The sequence below is a fragment of the Ischnura elegans genome, chromosome 9, assembly GCF_921293095.1.
Source record: "Ischnura elegans chromosome 9, ioIscEleg1.1, whole genome shotgun sequence".
Lineage (NCBI taxonomy): Eukaryota > Metazoa > Arthropoda > Insecta > Odonata > Coenagrionidae > Ischnura > Ischnura elegans.
Genome location: NC_060254.1, coordinates 49,687,813 through 49,709,787, shown reverse-complemented (window position 1 = coordinate 49,709,787; position 21,975 = coordinate 49,687,813). Strand labels below are relative to the sequence as shown.

At 37.3% G+C, this 21,975-nt stretch overlaps 1 protein-coding gene across 2 annotated transcripts; it reads left to right on the top strand.

Moving 5' to 3' along the window:
- Positions 1-625: 625 nt before the first annotated feature.
- On the top strand, positions 626-12,686 carry LOC124165660. Of its 2 annotated transcripts, none has more exons than XM_046543139.1 (6): positions 626-790; positions 4,584-4,668; positions 6,085-6,186; positions 8,857-9,042; positions 9,349-9,442; positions 12,383-12,686. In XM_046543139.1, exons 1-6 carry the CDS (start codon positions 670-672, stop codon positions 12,536-12,538), a joined length of 744 nt encoding a protein of 247 aa, XP_046399095.1. In that variant the 5' UTR covers positions 626-669; the 3' UTR covers positions 12,539-12,686. The 2 variants fall into 2 exon arrangements, with proteins under 2 accessions (XP_046399095.1, XP_046399094.1); XM_046543138.1 differs by having other exon boundaries at positions 6,082-6,186.
- The last annotated feature ends 9,289 nt before the right edge of the window (positions 12,687-21,975 follow it).

Genomic DNA, 21,975 nt, shown 5'->3' with positions numbered 1-21,975 from the left:
GAAGGGATTGTGTGAAGGAAAGAATCTGCATTGACTGAGTTGCCATGAGAATCATAGGATCTAGGAAGCGTAGTATTTATCATATCCATTTTTTGGATACACTTTTGTACTCACCATGAAAATGGATTTTCCTGGGATTTATTATCAGCATTATCTACATTTTATTTAAAACTCTGAATTTTTAAGGGTAATGAGTAATTAGCGTTGGAAGAAAATTAGTGATTATAATTTTTGAAACAATTTATCTCAAAATTGGTGAGATTACACGAACGTATTTTTGATACTCGCTCAAAGCTATCGTTTAATTAAGCTTAAATATTTAGAGCATTGCAACAATCTACTACGCATTTTAGAGCTCTGATAGTAGGTATTTGTTGAGACATTATTTCATGAAACTTATGAATCAGAGTTCTTAATTAATATGCCTTCGAATATGATTTTTAGATTATCTGTAATTGCCTTCCTATCCTTCGTTATCTCTTTCAATTATTTTGTGCTCTGTTTAGATCAGCTCATTGATTTCCTTGTTGCGTAATCTCACGTTATCAACCGCTTAAGCAACGTTAGAAATGATATATATAAGTCTCATACAATTGCAATAATTCATGTATCTGCCTAACCTCGGATTGCCACAGTCACTGCTCACAGGCCATTCCAGCAACAGCGACAATGCCTTTCCTTACGTGGATTTTCGTAGTCTTATTCATTAGAGGTATTTCTGGAGTACCTGCTAATAATAATTTTGAACAAGAAGATAGCGATGAAACTATTGGACAAAGGGACGCTGCAGGTTAGTGGTAACCTTATTCTGCTATATTTTTATTTCTACTCAAAAATGGCACACATATTTCACCATTGGCAATTCATACAAACCATTTCACCATAACATTCATACAGAAGAAGTTTGAAATACTTTTTAAACAGTGATACGATATTTGGAATCTTGTGGTACTGAATAGAGGCAAAGTGCCTCGGACCTTAAAGAAAGAAAACGTTTTTACATTGGCAGCTATAGATTGCAGTGGATATTATTTATTGAACGGTTGAGATGATCATAGTACGAATGTTATAAATGAAAGTGAAAAAACTTTGTGAATTTCCACAGTATTTATTCAAGTACGACGCGTTTCAGCGATTCATCGCTATCATCAGGTACAAATGCATGGTTTACGTCAAGTCTTATATATGTACGTGCGGAAAGGAGGGGGTATGGTTATGAGTTGGTGGAAGTGGGAGAGGGAGGATTTGGGGGTAAAGGATGGGGGAATGGAGTGGGGAGGTGGTTGGAATACGTAAGGAATTGGGGTTCGGTTGAAGGTTTTAGTGGGGCCAGGGCTAACAGCGGAGAATGACTAAGGAACTCAATGTCGTTCATGAGATTTACTTTGCGTTTCCTCCTTCTGGTGATCTCCCACTGCTCAAGTACGTCGAGCCGACGTCCTTTATTCTCGAAGACCAATATTTTTGGGGTGAAATTGCACGAATGGCCCTCGTTGATGAGATGAGCGGCTACCTGGGATTTAGTGTTTTTCCTTTCATAACATCTTCTATGTTCTGCTGCCCGTACTTTGAAATTGCGGCCTGTTTGACCTGATGATAGCGATGAATCGCTGAAACGCGTCGTACTTGAATAAATACTGTGGACATTCACAAAGTTTTTTCACTATGATTTATAACCGCAATATGTTCCACAACATCTCGCCAAACACCGTAGAACACAGAGTAGGAATGATTTGATTATTACTAATATTCCCTAGAATACTTATCTTCGAAATGGAGATAAATTATCCAAATTCGAACAATGAAATTATTACGGCATTTATTAGAAATCTTGAAGTGGATATTATTTCTTGAACGAGTGTGATAATTGTAGTAGAAATGATTTTGCTATAAGCTAATCAACCAAAGAAGACTTTTCATAGAAATGGAGGTAAACTTGCCCTATTTAAACGATTAAATTTCCTGAGTATGAGTGAAAATATTCTATCGTACAACAGCTAAAGTATAAAGCAAAAGCTATCTCAAAATCTGAAGAATAGCCACCGAATTAAGTACAATCTACGAGGGTCGTTTAATAAGTAACGCCTATTTTTTTACAAAGCCACTGATATCCATAGATCAATGTCCTCGTCGGTGCTTCACCATTGATATTTGTTCTCTGCGCAGATGAAGTTTGGCACCGTTCCAGCTGATAGTTGAACCGTAGGATAGCGTAAAAATGGTATCTACATACGACTCACGTTAAAAGCAGCGTGCTTTTTGAATTTTTGTGCACAGAAAAAGAAACCGTGGTGAACATCCATAAACGTTTGTGTGTCGAGTATGGCAACGCTGCAGTCGGTAAAAGTGAAGTTGGGCGATGAGTAAAGAATGTTACAGCCTCAGAAGATACAGAAACAGAGTTCCACGATCAGCCACGCTCGGTATGGCAACGCCCACAAGACAAGAGCTTTTACGGCCAGGGAATACATGGTCCCCCAAAATGCTGGCGCTAGGCCTTAGAACTTAATGGGTACAACGTAGAAAAGTAGGGCATAGACAAGACATATTGATGCATATTGTCACCAAATTCTGGCTCATTATAATAAATATGTTCTGAGAAAAAAAATTAGGGGCGTTATTTATTGATCGATCCTCATAAAAATTATATCCATGATGAAGAACGCAAATGACAATTTCCACACTTTACAATTCAACACTCAACAACGGACCACAGAAACCATGATCGGTTTTTGAGTGTTTAATTAAAAAAGGTAGAAATTACTATTTGTGTTCTTCATCGTGGATATATGGAACTTCCACGAAATTAAGCCTGAAACGATTTTATACGTAAATATCGTATGCCTAAACTAGACTATATACTCGGTTTCTAATACGAGGAACCGAAGACGATATTCACTGTCATAACCCACTAAATTAAAATCATTATCATTGAATGTATTCGAATGATCATACTGGGTTTACTGTGAGTATTTAACATATTACCCCTACCCGTCTACCTTCCCAACTTGGAACTTCCCCTTCAATTCACCAAAAGGCCTCCTACCATTCATTCTATCTTGAAAACCTATTATTTTACTGTCCATCTCTAGCTCATCTTACGTTCTTCCCTCTTACATAGATTTCATGGAGTTTACATTGCTCTAGGGGGTTCCACTAGGTAGTAGTATCAGTCATAATATGAACACGGTCCCCGAATATAACATCGCACCCCAACTATTGTAACTAATGGCGCGAGTATCGTTAAGTATCTATGCATTTGGCTTTGAATTCACTTCACAAATGGAAATTATAGAAAAGTACCCTTGCCGAGAATCAATTAAAGTGCTATGGTGTGGAAATCAAGCATTCTAACTACAGAACCACAGTAACAAATGAAGAATTATCGTACGCTTTCCCAGCGCATAGAATTGTGGAAGGTTACACGGGATTTCCACCGGGTCAGGTTCTCCAACACCATATCGGCCGACGTTTCGATGGCCGAGTTGTCCCTGAAGACGATGGACAACTTGGCCATCGAAACTTCGGCCGAGATAGAGTTGGAGAACCTGACCCGGTGGAAATCCCGTATAGCCTTCCACAGTAGCATATGTTTATAAATCTTTCTGAATCGTTCAATCATATGTAAATATTTTACGGATTCTTTTTGCTTGAACTATTAGTTATATAATTAGTATTCTTATAAACTAAGTTAGATTTATTGAATATATATTGAGATTAATTTTTAGCAATAAAAGATTACATTCTCTCATCTCTTGCGGGCTAATACATAAACTAACATGTATTCCAGTGACTGGACCGCCAATATTTAAGGTGACTGACGGGAATCGATCGAATCACGGAAAGTGGAGAATCGTGTTTACAATATTTATGACTGATTTAAATATCCCCTCCCTACACAGTACTCAATCAATTCATACTTTGCGTTTCCTACGCATCTCATCTAAGTGCTTCCTCTCCTCATCCAGCAATTCTCCGTTTCTCCTCCTACTAATCCACTTGACCTACTTTACTCTTCACTGCATTCATATTTCAATCACTTCCGGTGTTATATTGCCCTCCTTCCCAAATGTCCAAGTGTTTTACCGCAGAACGCCTTACTCCTGATTAAAGCATTTACCTACCTTAAAATTTTTGCATAGCGATCCAATCCTGAGCTCTTTCCAGTTCATGAACACCTCCTTTGCTTCTGCAATTATGTTCGTGATTACCTTACTACTGCATCCGTTTTACTCAAGTGTACTGGATTTGACTAAATAGTTGAACTGCTCCACCTGATCAAGTTCCGGACCAGCAACTTTTACTACAAGCCTCATATGGCTTTCTTTCTATGCCTTACAAAAAAACATAACCTTGACTATATTGTGTTGTCCTCCATCCCATATTCCTCGCAAATCTATTCTAGTGAATCCACCCCTTAGCGTATACGTCAAAAAGCAATAGGGATGGTTAAAAGCGTATTTATAAGCATATAAGGCAGAATTTATAAAGCTACTAATAAAGTAAAAATCATTATGGTACCTACCTTAAGTTTCTTGCGTTGTGCAAATATGAGCTTAATGATGAAAAACTCACTTTTTCAGGGGAGTGGCACCTAAAGAAGTTCGTACCTACGATGGAAAACTCAAAACTGGAATACCCTCAAATAGATAAGAGCGGAAGAGTTCGGTAAGCAAAGTAGTACTGTTTTTTTGGAAAACTTTTGTACATACAAGCACAACCTTCCAACCAGTCCTTCAAATTTCGACGAGGTATTTTTTTTTCTCCCGTTATGACTGTCAAGATGGAATATTGTAAATGTAAAGCTTCTATTTTCGGTGCAGTTTGCCCAACTATTATGTTGTTAACAATCAAACACGAATTAAATTGTATCATTTTCTTTTGACCAACAATTTTCTTCGTGATAATGCTTCTCGATTCTAAGTAACAGTCACTGACATGTGTGTGGCAGTGTTCCTTTTATGATTTAGCTTAGGTGGAATAAAATTATTTCGGGACATTGCGAGCTACGTACCATAATTTTAATACTAATGGTCATACATATTTTGCAAATAAATTACTGCAGAGCGCTATTCCAACTAGGAGACAAATATTTATTCCAACCTCTACGAATAATACCCTTTTGAAATAAATTTACACAGACATACCTCTAACATATATAATTTGCACAATCCAATTGAATCCTCAATATAGAATATATGGAATTAATATGTTTATAAAAGTCTTATATTTATCCTAGATCATCTGAGGCTCGTATAATATTCACCAACATAGCCTTAAAATAAATGAAAAAGTGTTCCACAATCGCGTCAAGACACTAGGGGCGTTCCCACGGGTATGCTTTCCATAGGCCAGGCTTTTTAGTCAGCAACATTTACGTTCTGATTTCAGGAGAGAAGTGCATAAGCGAAGAGAAAAAAAGGCAGAGCCGCCAAAATGCACATCATTTCCTATCCCCGAAAATACAGCGAGTACATGGGATTCGGTGCTGCAACAGAAGTAGAGAAGGCGTTGTAAAAATGCTAGAGGAATTAGGTAAGGGACCTTTAGAGACTCACGCTACACTTAAATTGCTTGAGCATTTGAGAATATCGCTATCGATATCTTTAAAAGCGACACGAAGAACATCATATTAGATCCCCACTATATCTCCATGTCAGACAGAAGCAATGAATTAAGAGAAATATTTAGCCGATTGGATAGATATGGAAATTAGTTTTATTCCCTGAACCACAGATGACTTAAATAAATGCTAATTGTGATCTCGTTAGAGGACTACATATTTATGTGTGAACAGCTGGTGTCCCAACATTTCCTACCAAATACCTTCCTAGGGGGCCTTTCTGGGTATTATATAGGTGTATATTTCGATATTTAGTGTTCCGAGGGAAATGGATAATCATCCCTGCTAAACAATTTCAGAATTATTTCTGAAAGTGGAGATGAGTCCATTTATGGCCTATTTTTCATTGTCTTTGTTTATCTGGTTGTTGGGCTCTTACAGCACAAAATTTTTCGTCAATCAAATATATAATAATTCTGAAATCATTCAAGGATAAAAATTATTTGTTTTTCCTCAAGCAGCTCCAAGAACGCAAAGGCGGATCCAGATCCTATTTACTTCAGCGACAAGCGAGGAAGGCTGGGGATCCTATCCGAAGACAGACGCACTCTCACTAGAGTGGAGTAAGTAATATTATTCAATCTCAAGTTTCATGAGTCGTAAGTAAAACTTAGGTATGCTACTATTTAATTGATTCCAGAGTCATCATCATCATCATAATCATCATTATTAGTCAGCCATCCTAAGAATGGTATGACCCAGCTCTCCATACCTCTCTCCTATCCGATAACCTTTTCATAGAGACGTATTTATTCCCTTTTACATCCTTTATAATCTGTCCTATGTAACTTATTCGGGGACGTCCCTTGCCCTTCTTCCCTTCCACTTGTCATTCAACAATTGTCTTCATCAGAATGCTTAAAAATGTGGCCAATTAGGTTGTCCCGTCTTCTGCTTAAGGTTTTTAGGAGGCTACTCTTTTCTCTCACTCTTTTTACCACTTCTTCGTCGCTTACACGGTCAATCCATCTTACCTTCATTTGTTTTTGCTAGCACCACATTTTGAATGCTTCTACTCTTGACTTCTCTGCTGCTGTCAACGTCCAAGCCTCGTTTCCATAGAATTACTACTACATATGTAGCATCAGATGAATTATGCCCTTACTTCTATGTTTGTACTCTCAGCTGTAAGAAGATTCTTCTTTTTGTCGAAAGTCCTATTCGCCTGCACTATTCTACCGACTATTTCTTTCTATCTTCGTCCATCGTAGGCAAATTGGCTTCCGAGGTAGGAAAACTCTTTCACCTCTTCACTCTTATGCTTTCTTAGGTTTATTTTTGTCTAAACCTCCTCTCTTTTGCTGTATACTGATTTTTGATTCCAGAGAGAATCATCCTAATGCATATTCGTGAGAACTAAACCATTTTTTTTTAATAAATCAAATATACCTTAGGCGGCGGTGGGTTTTTTCCTTTGGGGTGATTGCCCGTTAGATATATTGATATTTGGCACTGCGGATGAATAAGATAAGGAAGTACCTATTTTATATGCAATATCATTAACTGGCAGACAATTGAGACGTGAATTGAAAGTGTGCTTACCTGTTTTCTTATATAGATTTGTTGAATTTGACTAAGGAAAATATTACACATGCTTAAATAATGACGTAACCAAGAAATGTAAAGCTTCTGCATGGGGCGTGATTACTAAATATGGCTGCAGTTGTTCGTGTGGATTGTGCTTAAACCCAGCAGCTGGATTTTGATCCCTCAAATGGAAAAAACTATGCGACATTCGGCGCATAGTAACTGCTGGATGGAGCACACAGTATATACAACATAGATTGCCAGACTTTGGCAAAGCGTACCCCAGTCGTGTCCCTGACAGCAGAGAAACAGGTTCGAAGTAATTCGTACGTATTACTACAAAAGTGTGAAACAATTTTTAAGGTAACTGCTTTAAAAGTTAGGCATGCAATAAAATACTTTGGTGAATTATTTCAAAGACCACCGTTTAATTTTCACCGATATATAGTAACATAAAATGCACTGCAATCTGAATGGAAAACACCCAGTTAAGGCTATGCACGCAATTCGAATAATAATCGGAGTACTTCAAGCTCTTTTGGGGAAAAAATAAATTATTTATGACTTCTATAAAATGAATAATCACATAAATATCAATTATGAAATTTTCTTTGTAATTTTTAAAAACTCATTCTTATAAATCCAAATCTGATTCAAAGCATCAAGCATTTAAACTAATGCATTGAGCACCAGATACCAACAGGATGTAAAAATATTTGCATGCCTAGGTACATTACGAATAACCGTGATTCAAGTATTAAACATACGTGTTGATTGAGCAGTTTTCTAAGTCTCAAAAAAAATTATCCTAAGGAAATATTGAGAATGAAAATTTTCTATGGACACTAAATATAGTGCAATGAAATCTTTCGTCACCCACGTAACTCTCCTTAAGTTTTCCGTGGTAAGCACTAGCTTCCGAAAAGCCGTTAAAATTTCTACTTCACAAATCCTTACCTTAACCGAGGATAATTAAACAATCTTCTTCAAAGAGAAATGGTGTTACAGTTTAAGAGACTAACCAAAAATCAATCCATTTTTAGTACCTTTCTCTAGTAAAGAACAATTTTGGTGGCAGTATAGCCATCTGACACTTAATAATGAATAAAGATTGAAATGTTTTTCTGCAATACACTAAAGAGGATTTATTATTAATGGAAAGATTCGGAGCTAAACCCAAATAGGAAGAAATATATCTAAGAGATGCAAGAGTGATCAAAACCACATTTAGAGTTTATCATTTTCATTGTTATTAGTTTCTAGGTAAATATCCTATATAAATCTTCATCTTACTCAACGACTTCAGTGGTCATTTACAACAACTTAGACAGCAAAACAAATTTTTTTCCGCCATTTAAGACAAGGTAACTGCACAATACATTTCACAGAAAAGATACACAGCACTCGATACAAACATTACCTTTGCCACATATCCAACTCGTCCTCATATTGAAGCCCGAATAAATACTTAGCATAAGAGCAAATTACGGAAGCTTAAAAGAGTGTGGAAAATGGCTTAAACGTATTGGTTGAATATTGATTTCGAAATATAATCATTCATTTACCTTTTGTTTAGAGTAAATAGGCTTTAAAACAACTGAACTGTTGAATATATAATCCAAATATTTGACACGGCCGCGAAAAATATAAATGCATACCAGTTAAATCAACCTTAAATCCGTTTTTTCTCGTTTCTATACACGCAGTATAGACACAGAGCCAAAGATGTATGCCTTGGCATATACGGCACGACCAATTAGAGTGGGCGAGTTCTTCAAAATCACAATTGAGGAAGATGATCCATTCAGAAAAGGTTACCACCTGACCTTTGGAGTTACAACAATCAATCCGGACACACTTCCACAAGTGCCAATGTGGCCTCTAGATATCCCGTAAGTACTTCCGCATCCCAAGATACTGGCGCAAGCAATGATTAAGAGGTATTCAGCATATGTGGTACAGTTATCATTGCCAATTGACCAATGTTCTATTTTTTATAACGTTCACTCGGTGGTTTTGTCAATCAATGCTACACGAATAATCACTTCTGGAATGAGTTAAACTCTCCTAAAAACTCATTTATAGACCTGTTTAATAATGCAATAGTCATAAAAATATCTAGATATTTTTTCAATTACTTTTAATCGGAATACAGTCTTATACATGATGTGTAATTCGCGTTGTGTTTCTCATCGTAGGGCACCAGGATGTTTCTTGTTCGGCAGATATGCAGTACATTGCGATGTTACAGCATGCCAAGATGCTGGTTTTCATTTGCTGATGGACGCCAAGGTAAGAGCAGTATTCTCAGAGTATTACACACGATATATGTCAGAAGTTGAGGAATACTCATCGTTCAATTTACTAATACACACGAAAAACTTTACAGTAACTCGGAATCCGCTGGAAAATGCGGTTTTATTTTTATCATTTTTAATAAATATTTTATAAATTTATGACGGTTGCAGACGCTCTCACGCTTTGGGATAAAATTAATTTTTTCGAGTAATGAAAGCATTGCTGGAAGAGAAAGTATAGTGCTCTCAGTGCTTACACTAACAAGTCCTTGGTACAAGCCACGACAAATATCTCACTCTAACATAAGCATTCTTCCTTTTAAATTATTTTATGTATTTTACGTTAAAATATTACATTTATTGGCAGATAATTTAAATAAGTATAATGAGAAACATGATAATCGTTACACGTTACGGACGCTGCTGCCGCTGAGCCCTGCTGTCAGCTGCCGCGATTTTCGTGAATTTTACCTTGTGCGACACGCGCGAGTCTATTTTCCTTTGTGCTACGTCAAATTTTACTACCAATAAAGAATAGCGTCAGGACGCAACGCGCCAAACGGCGCGATGGACGAAGAATCTAACGATTCCGAGCCTAACGGACCTTGGTCCGAAGACGATGACAGCTCTTCCAGCCCTACTTCCTCTCCTGACACCAACCTGCCATCCTCGCCTGAATTTCCGCCTCCGAGCCCATCCACTCAACCTAAAATAATATAAAATAAATTATATAAATTCTCGCGTCCTGTCGGCGATAATTGCCATCTACTTCATTCGTGTCATATCACAAGCCTTATAGACGGCAATAATTTCATCGAGCAGCTTACAATCATCATTCAAGATACTGCAAATGACGCCGCATACGAAGTTCCAGAAAAGTCTCTTCCCGAAGCCCTGCCGGCAGAAATTCTTCGTTTAATCCGCAGAAGAAATCACGCCCGTAAGCTCTGGTAACATTCCCGTCTGCAAGAAGATCGGCAAATTTACAATGCTCTCCGTAATCGAGTCCAGAGGGAAATCAAGCTACATCGCAGCGGAAATCGGAATATGAAGTTAGAATCTCTTCGCCATGAAGATGGCACAATCTGGCCGATAGCGAAAGCACTGAAAAAACCGCGCCGCCTGATGCCTGCATTGAATACTCCTACTGGCCGAGCGATGACCAATGAAGAAAAAGCAAATATCTTCCAGGAAATTCTGGAAACGCGATTCAAGAATGCCCTGCCATCCCCGAGGGAAGAGGAATGCAAAACTTCTTGGCTGAGCTTACAACAATGTCCAATATCTGCGCCTGAATTAACTTTCCCTGTAGAAATTAGCTCCGTGTTAAAAAGATTAAAAAAAGAAATCTACGCCTGGTGCTGATGGCATTTCAAATCGTCTCCTCCGTAATTTACCGCCCCCAATGATCAATACTCTTAGCCGTTTATTCAATAACTTAATCTCTCTCTCGTATTTACCAACCGCTTGGAAAATCGCGAAGGTTATAATGATTCCGAAACCTAACAAACCACTCTCAGATCCAAAATCCTATTGCCCGATCAGTCTACTCAATACAATGTCAAAACTCTTCGAATTTATAATCCATCATCGTCTCCGCAAGTTCCTACATGAAAAAAACATCATCCGTCCGGAGCAGACTGGATTCCGAGAGGAAACTGCAACAACTCATCAAATCCTTCGCCTGGTCGAAGATATCTTTGCTGGATTTAATAGCAAAATTAATTTCCCACTCTGTTTTCCTCGACTTGGAAGCCGCCTTCGATCGAGCCTGGAACCTGGGCCTGATTGAAAAGCTGATCAACCTGGAAACTCCCCCTTACCTATGCAAAACCATCCAATCCTTTACCTCTGACCTTACCTTCTACGTTAAAATTCATTCCTCTGATTCCTTCTTCCATCCCATTTCCTCCGGCGTGCCGCAAGGCGCCATCCTTTCCCCGACCTTATTTAATCTCTACGTCAACGATACTCCCACCTTACCTCAAACCAATCTCTACCAGTACGCTGATGACACAACCATCCTGGCCCAGGGTTCGGATTCGTATCAGACTGCAGACATTCTTCAAGAACATCTTGACGACTACCAGGAATGGGCCGACGAGTGGAAATTAAGCGTGAATGCCAGCAAATGCACTCACGTGGTTTTCTCGCGACGTCCGAAAGTCGGCGAAGGACACCAGCTATTCTATGAAAATACTAGAGTTCCAAAAAGTCAAACCGCAAAATATCTCGGTGTAATCTTAGACAAACGTCTCACATGGGCCAGTCACATCAAGACGCAGACAGACAAGCCCATCGGAATTCATGCCGCATTATTCCTTCTGCTAAAATCAACGTCTCCGTTGGCCTTAAAAACTAAACTTCTATTGTATAATTCAACCATCAAGCCGCTGCTAACATACGCTTCCCCTGTTTGGTTGCATGCTAGTGCATGCCATCTAAAGAAAGTACAATCATGCGTAAATAAAATAATACGAAAAATTATAGGCGCCCCTTGGTTCGTCAGCAACCGCCAAATCCGCAACGATTTAAAAATCTGTCCAATTTTACTTTCATTGAAATCAGCTCTGACGCATTTTCAGAAATATTAAAAAAAAACCAGAAATATTTTAATAGAGAATCTTTGGGACTATGTTTTGCCACCCAAACCCAAACACAGGTACCCTAAATCAGCCCTAATACCTTCCAATATCCCTTTCACTACCTAACCCTTCAATGCCCGGACTGAAATTTTTCACCAAACAGCACAAGTATAGTATAAGAATCAACCCAATTCCTGAAACTCCAAGAAGACAGCTGATTCGCTGGGGGCTTGGAAGGAAGACTACATAAGAAAACTCCGCTTGGCTTGGCTGATAATCGTTAGGTGTAGTATTTTTTATAGCATTATAAATGCAAGAATGTATTTAATTGCAGTTAATTTATTTTGCAGGTTAATGATACCCTGGGAGTATTCAGGAGTTCTCATGATTACATCTTCTTCTACTTCAATAAAGGGCGACTTTTTGCAATACCGATATCACCTGAAGACAATTTCTACGGTGTGGCAGATCTGGATGCTTTCAGGAAATTGTCTATAAGTTCGTAAAGCTATAAAGAAATCGGTATAAAAAGTGAAGTTCTAAGAAACCTATAAAATTTTGAATTTTTTCAAGACTAAAAATTGGATACTGCCATTTGCTGCCACAATGAAACGAAAAGTGTTGTGAAAATTGTAATAAACACGTTGGAAAAACTCCTTGAATTTTATTTAGAAATTTGCATATTACGGCAGTGATAACAAAGCAAATAAAATTTATATATAATGCTAAAAATAGTCATTAAATGTATCCATTTGAAAATTTTCATTTGAATGCTATGGCGAAGGAGATTTAACTAATTTTTACAATGACAAAATGTCAAAAACGGAATGCTGGAATGTGACTCATCCGCACTAGAAGCACTATGAGGAACACAGTTGAAAAATGTCTTGTTTTCAGACGAGATTTAGAGCTAAACTTTTCTAAGTTAAGAGATTACAATTACAATTCACTTTTTAATAGCACACCTCTTAACGCGATTAAAAGAAAATATTACTCAAAGGGTTCTACACTTATATATTAATCGCTTGGTGCAGATGTTTTTTCACTTGACGTTTTTGGTCTACGCACGTACGGACACGCATTGATAAAGGTTATGGAGGTGATCCCGCGCGCGGTTTGAGAAATCGTTTATTCTCCATCATTTGCTGTTACATATGAATATCATCATCGTATCTTCTTTGTTCCTTTGCATAAAAATCCTCCCATGTGACCACGAATGTTGAGTTCCAAGTTTCCTTATACTCTGTGTACTGTCCTACCCGAGCAATGCCGAGTGCCCTGCTAGTAAAGATATTAAGCACCAACAGAGAAAGTAAAACCTTTAAATGGTATTTCTGGGCAAGTCAGTTACCCAGGATACCTTTCGGGGATGGAAGGATATATGCCAAGAACGCATATCGGTGCAACTACCGGGATAAGGTGTTTTTAAAGTGGTTCATTAGAAGTACGAGGGTGCCAATAAATAAGTCGCAAAACTGAATTGAAGGAAAAATAATCAAATTGACTTTCTGATATTTATTTGAATTTTCTACATATTCATCCTGTAAATTCAGGCACCAATCCCATATCTATAAAAGTCCTTTAATACTCCGTTAGTCACGTGGCGTCTACCAGATGCCAAGCCATTTTCTGTTCTTTGCCTACATTGTGTTTTCAAAGTTAGGAAACTATCCATCTTTGCATTTTATTATTTTATCCTTTTGAATTAGTCGCCAATATAAATTTATGCTTCGTCGCATTCCTGGAATCAATACAAATATTTTGCTGCTTCTGGCGTCCGTTAGGCACCATGCTGCAACTTGAGATACAATATCTTATACGGTAATTTCTTCGAGATATTCATTGAAATGTTTTAAATGCGTTTAACAATTTAAAAAAAAGATTATCAACTTTATTTAAAGCATTACATTTAGGGTGCGCGACTTTTCGCTTCACATTTATGATTGCTATCAACATATCTCATGAATGAAACTATTACTGCAGCAAAAAAGCATGCATTAAGTATTACGTTAAAATGAATATCTCCATCATTATCATGCACATATTTGATGCCCCATGAAATTACGCATTATATGAATGATTTTTTTGCAGTTGCAGCAGTTATTTCCGCTGGCATGGATTTTATATAACCATTATTAAAGGGCGTCTGTTAGACTCCACGTGACAAATTGCATTCCAAAATATGACGCGACTGACGGAGGGTTAAAGCCAACAGAAAGAAATCCTTTGGTTGCTTTCGCAGCCAACATATAATCTCATAGATTACAGCATCATCTGTATCAAAATGTCGGCCACCCAAATAATTTCTTAGGGGCCTTAATAAATGAAAATTAGTGGGGGATAAATCAGGACTTTATGCTGGATGAATCTGCTGACAAAAGTTAGGCGCGTAATTCCAAACGTTATAAAACAAACACATAAGTTTTCGATTGATTTACTGACACAGATTCGTAGATTCATTATAGAATGTTATTGCCCATAATTTTGGGAGGCGCTTGAACTTGTAAAACAATCCATCCTTGTAGGGAAAGAGTATGGAGGGAAACGGAGTTGGTATGGAGATAAACTGAAATAAAATGGATAATGAATGAAAAAATTACCAGGCTCTGAAATTCAATGAATACCAGTGTGAAATTCATGACAACTAAGTTCTGGGGTTTGGCAGTTCGAGCCTGTCTATAGGAATGCAGTCATTCCCTCATGCCCTTTTATCTTTCAGCGTTAGCTAGGGTTTACAAGCCATAGGAAGATAAAAAACCAACGTTTTGAGAGTTTCTAATTTCTCCACATTGTTTCATTAGCAACCAGTCATGATAACAGGAATAGACGCCCCAAATTTCATACACCGGCGAATGCCCATACACCCAAGTGACTGTGAAGTATTTTGTCAATTGAAAGTATTTTATCTTTTGTACTCACTTGTTTTTTGATAGCAATAATTTGAGAACTTACTAAATCATTTCAGTATTCAATTATCTCTTCGTGATCTAGAGTGAAACCGGCAGAACACTTTTCTCATAAACCTTTAGGGGACGACTGATCACAGGCATAGAAATGGGAGCCTATACATCCTATATGGATAACAGTAACTGGTATGAATTAACTGAATCCAGTAAGACATTTCTAGAAGAAGGACCTTCGACCTCGAATTTGAAATTTCATATGGTAGGTATTTTATAAAAAAATGTATAGTGACATAATTTAAATATTTGGGAGTTGCCACTTATAGCCAAAATAAAATGAGAAAGAGTATATATATACATATGGGGTTAAATGCAGCTAATGGATGTTACCGGAGTCTATCAAAATTATTGAAGAGTAAACTCATATCAAGAAAGATACAGCGATTCAGTTTTAATGAGTGTCGAACATTATGTGATTTCTCTCCTGAAATAATTCTCTCGCTCTCGTCTGTAAAAAGTGAGATTCTGAAATATCGTTAGGTTTTCGATATTTTACATGCTAACGGAAACTTTTAAGTGATCTAAAAGCGACAAAAAATGTTTTGTACCCTTTATACTGGTATGATGATAAACATTAGCAATTACTAATACACATACCTACTGGTTAATTCCTATCAAATTAATAGTAAATAACATTAAATTCAAATGTTAGAACGTCACTACTCAGCCAGTCATATTGTACTCTGGCGGGAGTATGGAGCCTACCGAAACGGACCCAGAAGAAGTTAAAAAATTTCGTAAATAAAACATTGTAAAGGATATACGGTCCAACTTTTGAAGAATATTGAAAAACAGAGAGCTCAGGATTCAGTACCGAGGACCAAATATAGTGGCTGAGATAAGGAGTAGCAAAAGTAGGTTACTTTGCCATGTAACAAGAGACGAAGAGTGTGCAATGATAAGAACAGTGTGGAGAGGTTAACCAGAAGGATGGTGCCCACGGAGAAAACGAAGACAAAGATGATATGACCATATGCTTGGAGTTATGAGAAGATTTGGAGGAGAGGTATACATGTAGGAGAACAGAGGATTCTGTAGACAATTTGTTTGCGAGGCCTAAAATCACCATTTAATGGCCACGGGAGTGAGTGAGTGTGATATCTTGAGATTAAAATATCGCGATTGATAGTTAATGCTTATTTGCATTCTTTCCTTACTTTTTTTATCATCCAGCCCTTATCTCATTATCTATTTCAAGACGATTTCTCATTATCTCTTTTTATGAGAAATGTTAACTGCCTCATAAGTGACACCTTAAGTCTTAATCATTCAAATCTACTTCATTAATGATTGCAACACCCTCTTCATTTCTATACTGCTAATAAAAAATTATACTACAACAATTCTAACACTATCATTAAATGGGCGCCTCTCACTCTGTCGAGGATAATTTCCAAAGCTGTGAGTAGTATTAAGTTTGTCTTGAGATGCTAACATAAGGCGTCAATGAACGGTGTTTGCTTATGGTAGCGATAGTAACGCTCCCAAGGGCTCTGTAATGTTAACTACATGTAATGAACTATCCAGAACATGATTATCAGAGTTTTTAATTAACATATCTTCTTATATGAGTTGTAGATCATCAGTAATTGCCTTCCTATCCTTCGTTATCTCCTTCAATTATTTTGTGTTCTGTTTAGATCAGCTAATCGATTTCCATGCTCCGTAAGTTCACGCTATCAAGCGATTAAGAAACTTAAGAAATGATGTAGATACGTCTCATATCATAGCAATAATTCATTTATTTACCTCGTATTGTCACAGTCACTGCTCACAGGCTATCCCAGCAACAGAGACAGGCCTTTCCTTACATGAATTTTCGTAGTCTTATGCATCAGTGGTATTTCTGGAGTACCTGCAAATAATAATTTTGAACAAGAAGATAGCGATGAAACTATTGATCAAAGAGACGATGCAGGTTAGTGGTAAACTTATTCTGCTTTATTTTTATTTCTAATAAAAAATACTACATATATTTCACCATTAGCAACTTATACAAGCCAAATCACCATAACATTCATGCAGAAGAAGTTTGAAATACTTTTTAAATAGTAAGACGATATTTAATTTGGAATCTTGTGGTGCTGAATTGAGGCATAGTGGCTCGGACCTTAAAGAAAAAGAAAGTTTTCACAGTGACAGCTATTGATTGCAGTGTATATAATTCATTTAACGGTTGGATTACCATAGTAGGAATCATTTGCTATCAACTAATATTCCATGAATACTTACCTTTGAAATGGAGCTAAACTTGCCCTATTTGAATGATAAAATTGCAAGAGCACGAGTGAAAATATTCTGTCGTGCAACAGCTAAAGTATAGAACACAAGCTATCCTACAATTTGAAGAATAGCTCCCGAATTAAGTACAACCAAAATAAATGTGGTATACATAAAAATGTGTTGAGACAATGGTCGGTTGTTGAGTGTTGAATTAAAAAGTTTGGAAATTACAATTTGCGTTCTTCAACATAGATATAGCGAACTTCCACAAAATTTAGCCTAAAACGATTTTATACGTAAATATTGTATGCCTAAGCTAGACTTTATACGCAGTTTCTAATGCGAACAAATAAAGACATATTCAGTGTCGGAACCCCCTAAATTAAAATACCTTTCATTGAATATATTCGTCAAACTATAGTGCGTTTACCGTGAGTATATGGCATATTATCCTAGCCTGTCTACCTTCCCACCTTGGAACTTGCTCTTCTTTTCAAATTAAAGGCTACTACCATTCATTCTATCCAGAAATCCTATTCTTTTACTTCCTATCTCGCTGTTCTTACGATCGTCCCACTTACATTGATTTAAAGGAGTTTACATTGCTCTAGGGGGTTCCACTAGGTAGTAGTATCAGTCAGAATATAAACACGGTCCCCGAACATAAAATCGCACCCCAACTACTGTAACTAATGGCGCGATGATCGTAAAGCATGCATGCATTTGGCTTTGAATTCACTTCATAAATGGAAATTATAAAAAGTACCATTGACGAGAATCCATCTGAGTGCTAATGTGTGGAAATCAAGTATTGTAACTACAAAACCACAGTAATATATGTTTACTAATCGTTCAATCACTTGTAAATGTTTTACTTGGATTATTTTTTGCTTGAAATATTAATTATATAATTGGGATTCATGTTATTTAAGTTGGATTTATTAAACATATATTGAGCTAAAATTTTAGCAGTGAAATATTATATTGGCTTATCACTTGCGGACTTACTCTTATACAAGCATGTATCCTAGTGATTAGATCGCCAATATTTACGGTGACCGGCGGGAATCGCTGGAATCACGGGAGTGGAGAATCCTGTATACAATTATCATGACTGATTTAAACATCCTCTCCTAACTCAGTACTCAATCCATTCGTACTTTGCGTATCCTACGCATCTCATCTAAGTGCTTCCTCTCCTCAGCCATTACATCCAGCACTTCGTCGTTTCTCCTCCTATTTATACACGTGACCTACTTAATTATTCTTCACACTCTCATTTCGATCACTTCCGGTGTTATCTTACCCTCCTTCCCAAATGTCCAAGTTTTTTACCGCAGAACGACTTACTCCAGATAAAGGCATTTACCTGCCTTAAAAATCTTGCATAGCGATCCAATCCTGAGCTCTTTCCAGTTCATGAACACCTCCTTTGCTTACGCAATTCCCTTCGTGATTTCCTTACTACAGCATCCGTTTTACTCAAGTGCCCAGGATTTGAGTAAATAGTTGAACTGCCTCACCTGATCAAGTTCCGGACCAGTAACTTTTACTACAAGCCTCACATTGCTCTCTCGCTACGCTTTACAAAACCACATAACCTTGACCATATTGTGTTGTTCTTCATACCATATTCCTCGCAAAGCTATTCTTGTGAATCCACCCATTAGCGTATTCGTTAAAAAGCCAAAGGGATAGTTAAAAGCGTATTTATAAGCTCATAATGTAGAATTATAAAAACTTATAACAAATTAAAAATCAATATAGTAATTAAGGTTTCTTTCGTTGTGAAAATAAGAGCTTTATGTTTAAAAACTCACTTTCTCAGAGGAGGGGAACCTAAAGAAGTTCGTACCTACGATGGAAAACTCAAAACTGGAATACCCTCAAATGGATAAGAGCGGAAGAGTTCGGTAAGCAAAGTAGTACTGTTTTTTTGGAAAACTTTTGTACATATAAGCACAACCGTCAAGTCCTTCAAATTTCAACGAGGTATTTTTTTTTCTCCCGTTATGACTGTCAAGATGAAATATTGTAAATGTAAAACTTTTATTTTCGGTGCAGTTTGCCCAACTATTAAGTTGCGAACAATCAAACACGAATTAAATTGTATCATTTCCTTTTGACCAACATTTTTCTTCGTGATAATGCTTCTCGATTCTAAGTGACAGTCACTGACATGTGTGTGGCAGTGTTCCTTTTATGATTTAGCTTAGGTGGAATAAAATTATTTCGGGACATTGCGAGCTACGTACCATGATTTTAATACTAATGGTTATACATATTTTGCAAATAAATTACTGCAGAGCGCTATTCCAACTAGGAGATAGGAGATAGGAGATATATAGGAGACAAATATTTTTTCCAACCTCTACGAATAATACCCGTTTGAAATAAATTTACACAGACATACCTCTAACATATATAATTTGCACAATCCAATTGAATCCTCTTTATAGAATATATGGAATTAATATGTTTACGAAAGTCTTATATTTATCCTAGATCATCTAAGGCTCGTATAATATTCACCAACATAGCCTTAAAATAAATGAAAAAGTGTTCCACAACCGCGTCAAGACACTAGGGGCGTTCCCACGGGTATGCTTTCCATAGGCCAGGCTTTTTAGTCAGCAACATTTACGTTCTGATTTCAGGAGAGAAGTGCATAAGCGAAGAGAAAAAAAGGCAGAGCCGCCAAAATGCACATCATTTCCTATCCCCGAATATACAGCGAGTACATGGAATTCGGTGCTGCAACAGAAGTAGAGAAAGCGTTGTAAAAATGCTAAAGGAATTAGTTAAGGGACCTTTAGAGACTCACGCTACACTTAAATTGCTTGAGTATTTGAGAATATCGATATGGATATCTTTAAAAGCGACACGAAGAACATCATATTAGATCCCCACTATATCTCCATGTCAGACAGAAGCAATGAATTAAGAGAAATATTTAGCCGATTGGATAGATATGGAAATTGGTTTTTTCCTTGAACCACAGAGGACTTAAATAAATGCTAATTGTAATCTCGTTAGAGGACTACATATTTATGTGTGAACAGCTGGTGTCCCAACATTTCCTACCAAATACCTTCCTAGGGGGCCTTTCTGGGTATTATATAGGTGTATATTTCGATATTTAGTGTTCCGAGGGAAATGGATAATCATCCCTGCTAAAAAATTTCAGAAGTATTTCTGAAAATGGAGATGAGTCCATTTATGGCCTATTTTTCATTGTCTTTGTTTATCTGGTTGTTGGGCTCTTACAGCACAAAATTTTTCGTCTATCAAATATCTAATAATTCTGAAATCTTTCAAGGATAAAAAGTATTTGTTTTTCCTCAAGCAGCTCCAAGAACGCAAAGGCGGATCCAGATCGTATTTACTTCAGCGACAAGCGAGGAAGGCTGGGGATCCTATCCGAAGACAGACGCACTGTCACTAGAGTGGAGTAAGTGCTATTATTCAATCTCAAGTTTCATGAGTCGTAAGTAAAACTTAGGTATGCTACTATTTAATTGATTCCAGAATTATCATCATCATCATAATCATCATTATTAGTCAGCCATCCTAAGAATGGTATGACCCAGCTCTCCATACCTCTCTCCTATCCGATAACCTTTTCATAGAGACGTATTTATTCCCTTTTACATCCTTTATTATCTGTCCTATGTAACTTATTCGGGGACGTCCCTTGCCCTTCTTCCCTTCCACTTGTCGTTCAACAATTGTCTTCATCAGAATGCTTAAAAATGTGGCCAATTAGGTTGTCCCGTCTTCTGCTTATGGTTTTTAGGAGGCTACTCTTTTCTCTCACTCTTTTTACCACTTCTTCGTCGCTTACACGGTCAATCCATCTTACCTTCATTTGTTTTTGCTAGCACCACATTTTGAATGCTTCTACTCTTGACTTCTCTGCTGCTGTCAACGTCCAAGCCTCGTTTCCATAGAATTACTACTACATATGTAGCATCTGATGAATTGTGCCCTTACTTCTACGTTTGTACTCTCAGCTGTAAGAAAATTCTTCTTTTTGTCGAAAGTCCTATTTGCCTGCACTATTCTACTGACTATTTCTTTCTATCTTCGTCCATCGTAGGCAAATTGGCTTCCGAGGTAGGAAAACTCTTTCACCTCTTCACTCTTATGCTTTCTTAGGTTTATTTTTGTCTAAACCTCCTCTCTTTTGCTGTATACTGATTTTTGATTCCAGAGAGAATCATCCTAATGCATATTCGTGAGAAATAAACCATTTATTTTAAATTAAATCAAATATACCTTAGGCGGCGGTAGGTGTTTCCCTTTGGGGTGATTGCCCGTTAGATATATCGATATTTTGCACTGCGGACGAACAAGAGAAGGAAGTACCTACTTTACATGCAATATCATTAACTGGCAGACAACTGAGACGTGAATTGAAAGTGTGCTAACCAGTTTTCTTATATAGATATGGTAAATTTGACTAAGGAAAATATTCCACATGCTTTAATAATGACGTAACCAAGAAATGTAAAGCATCTGCATGGAGCGTGATGCCTAATTATGGCTGCAATTGTTCGTGTGGATTGTGCTTAAACCGAGCAGCTGGATTTTGATCCCTCAAATGGCAAAAACTATGCGACATTCGGCGAATAGTAACTGCTGGATGGAGCACACAGAATATACATATATTTATATACATAGAATATACATAGATTGCCAGACTTTGGCAAAGCGTACCCCAGTCGTGTCCCTGTCAGCAGAGAAACAGGTTCGAA

Coding starts and splice junctions, on each gene's coding strand:
- LOC124165660 (XM_046543138.1), top strand. CDS start 670: ATGCCTTTCCTTACGTGGATTTTCGTAGTCTTATTCATTAGAGGTATT. Junction 791..4,583: donor TGGACAAAGGGACGCTGCAG/GTTAGTGGTAAC, acceptor TCACTTTTTCAG/GGGAGTGGCACCTAAAGAAG. Junction 9,443..12,382: donor ATTTGCTGATGGACGCCAAG/GTAAGAGCAGTA, acceptor TTTATTTTGCAG/GTTAATGATACCCTGGGAGT.